The 7,690-nt window shown below is 36.6% G+C and overlaps 1 protein-coding gene across 1 annotated transcript; it reads left to right on the plus strand.

Moving 5' to 3' along the window:
• Positions 1-3,232: 3,232 nt before the first annotated feature.
• Positions 3,233-6,384, plus strand: LOC103420543 (squalene monooxygenase SE1-like). The gene is made up of 7 exons (XM_017328138.3): positions 3,233-3,582; positions 4,208-4,497; positions 4,604-4,772; positions 4,879-5,097; positions 5,186-5,461; positions 5,617-5,895; positions 6,008-6,384. Exons 1-7 carry the CDS (start codon positions 3,364-3,366, stop codon positions 6,143-6,145), a joined length of 1,590 nt encoding a protein of 529 aa, XP_017183627.2. The 5' UTR covers positions 3,233-3,363; the 3' UTR covers positions 6,146-6,384.
• The last annotated feature ends 1,306 nt before the right edge of the window (positions 6,385-7,690 follow it).

Here is a 7,690-nt window from a genome sequence, read left to right on the forward strand (position 1 = left end):
TCCGACTACTTCTCGACCTTTGCAATGCCTGCTTCTGCGATTTGCTGGCTTTAATTTGTTGTTACTTCGGATTTAGTGTAGTTTCTTTGCATGGCCTTCTAATGCAGATAGAACGTGACCAAATTTCATCAACTAATTGGCAGGAACTAAAAATAAAACATGACGGATATCAGCAATGCAAGATGACCTTTTGAAATTTTAGCATGATTGTTAAGCTAGAAAAATACTTCAGGTAAAACGACAGAAAAACATGCTTATTCCAACTAAGGTGAGAATTAGCATCAACGTTCCGTGCTGAGGTTTGGTAGACAGTGCGGCATTTTAAGGGAATTGTGTAACAGCGGGGTCGGCCAAAGGGAAAATTGGTGAGAGTGTAAAATTCTGGAAACACCATCGGAACTACCCCTTTTGGTGTTGTTCTTAGAAGCATATTGTTATTTGCATTACTAGACAGTGCACGGAAACTGGGGCATTGTTGTTTGTATTACCAAACAATACTGAAACTTTGTTGCCAGATCTAACCTTTTCAGTGGTCCCTTTCTTGGATCAGTACGAATACAAGTCTTTATCTCTTCAAGACGCATAACATCACCCGGGTTATGCTCTAATACAGTGCAGCTGTCCATAATGCAGCAGCTCGGCCTGTCACAAATCCTTAGCCTCAACAAGAACAAGCGCTGCACAAATCATTCGTGAGGAAACACAAGTCAATAAATTCTCAACTGCTAAACATAGAAACTCAAACTAAAAATTCCAAAATTGAATAGCCAGTTACTAACTTTAAATTCGATAAACACATCACGAGTAAAACGCTATAGCATCCAAATCAAATGGGAGGTATGATATGAGATAGGAATACCAACAGCTCGATTTTGGGATCTCTGTATGTGTTTTCGGCCTTTTGTCTATTTGGACATCTAATTCTCCATTAAATCGATGAGCTTAGTGAATTTGGTACAAATGTGGCTTACATGTCTATCCAATTATGAGTTACACGCTCATCATGTCATCAATTTAATGAGGATTCAAATAAAGGAAAACTAATGAAAAGGGCTTGAAAACTTTGAGTTTTAATGATAAGGACAAAATAAAGGGTAAAGTGAATAGTACCAACATTGACTTTTTAGTGTAAAAATGTGGTTTTTCGTTAAAGTGAACAGTACCGGGTGCTTTTCGTTAAAGTTCCCTTCAAATAATTCGTTATACAAATGACATAACTGATACAGTTTTAAAACTTCAGGGTGCAATGTGAAAAAGTTAAAACTTTATGGCCCAATTTGAAAATAACCCCAAACTTAAAGAGTGTAAAATATAGTTAGCCCATAAATTTTTGTGTACTCGTATCTTTATTTAGTTTCCTAAACTACAGGTGTACATAGAATTGAAACAATGTTTAAATTCCACTTGGGTCACTAGGCATTAATTCATTTTGTTAGCAGTTTTGACTCTCATCCTAATTAGTTATCTGTTCATCCACATTTTCACAAAAATTATCCGATTCCTTAATTCTCTAAAACTGATAAGTAATCTGCTCTAAATTAAATTTTTGAAACTCACCTTAAACCTAAAGAGTGTAAAATATAATTTAGCCATAATTTTTTGTGTAATTCGTCTCTTTATTTAATTGGCATTTTAATCAAAATGACTAATGATATTGCCATAACTCTTTACTTTAGTTCTGAAATTTGAAATCGACAGAAGTGATCCCTGAATTTGTTCACCATCAATCATTTTGGTCATTTTGTGTAAAATCTTTACTGAATAAGAAACAAAAATAACAAAAATACCCTCAATTTAATAAACAAATAGCCAAATGATTTAACAAAATTTGAGAGTGTTCTTGTCATTTTAGTCTTGATGGAGATTTTCCACAGAAGTTCCAAAATAATTGATAGTGAACAAACTCAAGAACCACTTCTATCGATTTTAAATCTCATGGACCTAATTTAGAAGTTATGCTAACTTGAAGAGCCATTTTGACTAAAAAAACCTATTAATTTGCTAAACTACTGGTGTGACATAAGATTAATACAAATTTTCAATTCCCCTGGGTCAGTAGGTGTTAATTATTTTACTAACGGTTTCAACGCTTGTCCTAATTAGTTTTCAATTCATCCATATTTTCACTAAATTATCCGATTCCTTAATTCTCCATTAATCTTAAGTAAACCGACCGAAATTTCGTTCTTTAGTCGCAGGTTATTCAAGTCTTTCCGTTGAGCTTGTGAGAAATGGACTCCCAACAAATTCCCCAAACAAAAGATAAACAAAAGTTTCCAACAAAAAAAAAAAAAAAACAAACAAACAAAAGATAAACAAAAAGTCATGATGAATATTTTATTAACAAGTACTTGACAAAGTACCGCTCCACAGTCCACAGTCCACGGTCCTCCACACTTGTAAGTTGTAACTTGACCCAACTTCGCCGTTGCTCTCATGAGTCATGAGTACTGATGTCTCCACTCAACATATTTAATTGAATGTTATATTTACAAATAAATAAATAAATTATGATTGCTTATTTAATCATTCGTGAATCATATTTAATTTGAAGAATCATTTTGGTTAAAAAGTTTATTTAATTTACTAAACTACTGGTTTAATATAAGATTGAAATAATGTTTAAATTCCATTCCGTCATTAGGTGTTAATTCATTTCATTAAATGTTTCAACTATGGTCCTAATTAGTTTACAGTTCATCCACATTTTCACTAGCTTATCCGATTTCTTAATTTTCTATTACTGATAAGTAATCTGCCCTAAATTAAATTTCATCCTTTAGTTGCAGGTTCTTCAAGTCATTCTATTGAGCTTGTGGGAAATTGACACTGACAAATTCCACAAATAAAAGATAAATTGACTCCAACAAATTCCAAAGATAAAAGATAAACAAAATGTCATGATAAATATTTTATTAGCGAGTACTATGACAAAATATTGCTCCACAGTTCACAGTCCTCCACACTGATAACTTGACCCAACATCCCCGTTGCTCTCATGTCTAATGTCTCCACTCTCCATATTGAATATTATACTTACAAATATAAAAAAAAACAAAAGTATGACTGCTTATTTAATCATGCGCGAACCTCTTTTATATATGCTTCTAAAAATAAAATAAAAAAACTGTTTTATTTCCTACATTTAATAATTTCTGATAACTTATTCCCACATACCTATCAGCAGGAAGTCATGGTAGGCGCCTAAGCAGAAGCTTCATCCTTTGCTCAACAACAATACTTAACTCTCTCTATATAGCGCATTCACTCTCCATTACTGTTTCACAACAATCATAAGCATCGAGAACTTTCACAGATTACAAATCACAGCGAAAAGAAATTAAAGAAAAATATTAATCAAGTATGGTTTACGAGTATGTTCTTGCTGGTGTCTTGGTTTCTCTGTTGAGTTCTGTTTTCTTCGTCATCATAAACACCACTTTCAGCGAAAAGAAGAAGGACGATGTCGCAAACGTGTCGGCAACCGGTGTTTTTCTTGCGCCCGAGATTGAGAAAAGTACGGACGTCGTCATTGTCGGTGCTGGAGTTGCTGGTGCTGCTCTTGCTTACACTCTTGGCAAGGTGATCATTATATCTTTCTCTTTATCTTCCTCATCAGTTTATGGTCAAGTTCCAAAGTATTCTAGTTAATTATTTTTATTTTTCACTAAAAATAAGATGAATGATTGAATGACTTAATGAATGTTCAATAGAAACATTGTTCCAAAAATTCTCGCCTAGGCAGGGCCTAACACCCGATTAATTTTTGGACGTTTAAAAATTAAGAAAGAGTCTCTAGACCTGGCACACGCTTGGGTTGCGACTCTCACTTAGACAGAAAATAAATAACTTTCATTTTGCATTTTAGTTTTCCAAAAAACTATAGGACACTTATTGAATACTTGGATGAACACTCATTATATATTTGTTCCCATGTTTTCAATATGTGCTTTTAAATGTTCCTCACTAATATTAGTTCAAGAGAATAATAAACTAATCAGAATTTTAATATAGCTAATTTCTTTATTCTCTTCTATTTGATTTGCCTATGTTGGGAGCTAATTCCAATAGTGCAGTCCAAACAATATTAATCTTGTCCACACTGAAAAACTTTGGCTGTTTCCGGTGTGGACGGTTGTAAATATCGTTAGTTTTGACTAGACTGAGTAAATAACCATGAGTTTTGCATCTTGTTAAATAAATATAGGAAGGACGGCGTGTACATGTGATCGAAAGGGACCTCAACGAGCCAGACAGAATTGTTGGTGAACTATTGCAGCCTGGAGGCTATCTCAAGTTGATTGAATTAGGTCTTGAAGATTGTGCTAATGAGTCCATTGATGCTCAGAAAGTGTTTGGTTATGCTCTTTACAAAAATGGCAATGACACGAAATTGTCTTATCCCTTGGAAACATACAGTTCAGATATCGCTGGAAGAAGTTTCCACAATGGACGTTTCATCCAAAGGATGCGCGGAAGGGCTTCAACTCTTTCAAAGTACGTAAAATCCATTCTCCTTTGGAATATGATAAGAAGATCATCTTGTTCGGTGTAATTTCATTTGTACCGGTACTCATGTCTCCTCCATTTTTATTCTCTACAGTGTGAAATTGGAACAAGGAACAGTGACAACACTAATTGAAGAAAAGGGCACCATCAAAGGAGTGATGTACAAGAACAAGGCCGGAGAGGAGATGAGAACATATGCTCCGCTAACAATAGTGTGTGATGGATGCTTTTCAAATCTGCGTCGCTCCATCTCTACTCCAAATGTAATTTATTGCATCTTTAGAAACTCGAGCATTTCTTTTATATTTTAGCATGGAAGTGTTTGCACTTTCATGAGACCAACAAAACTAACTTGTCTATATACTGTAGATTGAAAATCCGTCTTGCTTCGTCGGAATGATCTTGGAGAACTGTGAGCTTCCTCATGCAAATCATGGACATGTGAGTCTGGGAGACCCTTCACCCATCCTGTTTTATCCTATCAGTAGTACCGAGGTTCGTTGTTTGGTAGATGTTCCCGGCACAAAAGTACCTTCAGTAGCTAATGGCGAAATGGCTCAGTATTTGAAGACTGCCGTGGCTCCTCAGGTATCTATTACTTAGCTTGACTTTAGTAAGTTTCAATTTCATGTCATTTGTATCGAAAGGGACTAATCTGAGGAATGTGCTGTTTCAGGTTCCCCATCAACTCTTAAAGGCTTTTCTAGCAGCGGTTGATAAAGGAATCATCAGAACAATGCAAAACAAAAGCATGCCGGCTGCTCCACAGCCCACTCCTGGTGCAATTTTACTGGGGGATGCTTTCAACATGAGACATCCTTTAACCGGAGGAGGAATGACTGTGGCTCTATCTGACATTGTTCTTCTCAGGGATCTTCTGAGACCACTAAGTGATTTCAACGATGCACCTGCCTTGTGTGATTATCTCGAATCGTTCTACACACTCCGCAAGGTATGTTTCAACATTCACGATATGTAAAAGAAAATTTTCACTTATAAGGCAGTCTGACATGTTATGTTGTTCGATCTAACAATATAACACGTCATGTATATAATTATAGTGCATGTGAAAATTTGTTTGACAACATTGGCTAATTTTCATTGTAGCCTGTGTCTTCTACCATAAACACATTAGCCGGTGCCCTTTACAAGGTGTTCTGTGCATCGCCCAACCCCGCACGACAAGAAATGCGTGAAGCATGTTTTGACTATTTGAGCCTTGGAGGCATCTGTTCAAATGGACCAATATCTCTACTCTCAGGTCTTAACCCTCGTCCGATCAGCCTTTTTCTCCATTTCTTTGCTGTGGCTGTGTATGGAGTCGGCCGCTTAATGATTCCATTCCCGACGCCGAAACGGATGTGGTTGGGGGCTAGATTGATCTTGGTATGTTACTTATTTTCCCAGTACTGTCTCATCAGCAAGCTTGTTACATTAGTCATATTACGAACAATACAAACATAAATTGCTAACTAATCTTTTGGTTTTCAATTTCCAGAGTGCATCAGGAATCATATTCCCAATTATTAAAGCTGAAGGAGTTAGAAAGATGTTCTTTCCTGCAACAATGCCAGCATATTACAGAGTACCTCCAGTTCACAGACGAATCAAAACAAGCACGAAGCATGTATGTTAAGAAAAAAAAGCAAAGCAAATTACTTGTATCATATTAGCTTTTACCCCCGCAAAGGTGAGGGTCATTTCTGAAATTAGGAGAAGAAGTGGAGAAGTTATTGTTCTTAATTCTTTTTAGCATTCGTCGTTCTACATTAGGGACCAGGATTCCCCAAGAAACTTGTATCTAACTCTGCTGTTCGTATACAGTCTACACTTTGATTTTTTACTTAATAGTATTATTCATCGTGTCTTCAAACATCCGACTACTCCTTCTCGACCTTTGCAATGCTTGCTTCTGCGATTTGCGGGTTTTAATGTTTTGTTACTTCTGATTTAGTGTAGTTTCTGATAAGCCTACTTCAGATATTCAACAAAACCCTAAACATCAGTCCACATCAGCACCAATTCAAACTGAATCTTCCCACTGCAATCTACAACAGAAGAGTTTGGTTTCATCTCTAACATTGAAGCGCCACAGTCCATCATCCACACAACTCTCTCGTGTCTGATATTTCAATACTTTCAAATACTTCTGTATACCTTTTCAAATATTTGTAGTTTAACAAACTGATCCATTGTAACTCTATATATATGAATGAATGAACACTGACTCGTCCATCGAGTTCAGTTTACACAATTCAAGTACTATATTTCAATTTCAAAATCTCCTTTATGGTATCTCAGAGCTGAAAGTCTAATGACTGAAAGCTTTAATTTTTTTTCTTCCAATGGCGTCAAGTTCCAATCCCTCCAACCCCATTGTTCTCCCCTCTCTTCCTAATGCCTCCAACTTTCTCACTATAAAGTAGGAATCTGGTGTCTTTTGTCGATGGAACTAACAAATGTCCTTCTGCCTTCTTGAAGGATGATGAAGGCGCACTCATTGATGAAGTTAATCCTGAATTCGATGCATGGATTCAGCAAGATGCCATGGTGCTTTCATGGATCAATAGTTCAGTTCATCCTACTGTTCTTGCCTCTCTCATTGGTAAGACAAGTTCACATTCTGCTTGGACTTGCTTACGTGAACGGTATACTTCTCAATCTACCGGCCGTCTTTTTCAACTACGTAGTGAGGTTATGAATACCCATCGTGGTGATTCAACTATTGCTGATTTTCTTGACCGTATTAATTATCTTGCTGATACTCTCCCCATCTTTGGTTCTCCAGTCTCTGATTCTAATCTTGTTGCCATTATTTTAAATAGGGGTGTGATATCCACACACCCCATTCTACTTCTCACACGCCTTTTTAATTTTCGGCCTTCGGATCGGATGAATTAAAGAAGATCAACGGACATAAATTATCAAGGGGTGTGTGAAAAGTAAAATGGGGTGTGTGGATAGCACACCCCTTTAAATAATGTTGGTCTTGCTTTTGAAAGTACCTTTGCTTCTGCACAAGCACGGGATGGGGCTATTACTTACAATGCTCTGGAAGCCCTTCTTTTAGGTGTTGAGTGACTTCAAAAGACCCATACTGTGTTAAAAAATGGACCCACTGCTCTTGCTGTTGGATGGGGTTGATCAGGTCCTTATCGTGGTCGTGGCGCTTCTTGGGGTG

The sequence above is a fragment of the Malus domestica genome, chromosome 07 (genome assembly GCF_042453785.1).
Source record: "Malus domestica chromosome 07, GDT2T_hap1".
NCBI classification, from domain to species: Eukaryota; Viridiplantae; Streptophyta; class Magnoliopsida; order Rosales; family Rosaceae; genus Malus; species Malus domestica.

Coding starts and splice junctions, on each gene's coding strand:
- LOC103420543 (XM_017328138.3), top strand. CDS start 3,364: ATGGTTTACGAGTATGTTCTTGCTGGTGTCTTGGTTTCTCTGTTGAGT. Junction 3,583..4,207: donor TTGCTTACACTCTTGGCAAG/GTGATCATTATA, acceptor AAATAAATATAG/GAAGGACGGCGTGTACATGT. Junction 5,462..5,616: donor CGTTCTACACACTCCGCAAG/GTATGTTTCAAC, acceptor TTTTCATTGTAG/CCTGTGTCTTCTACCATAAA.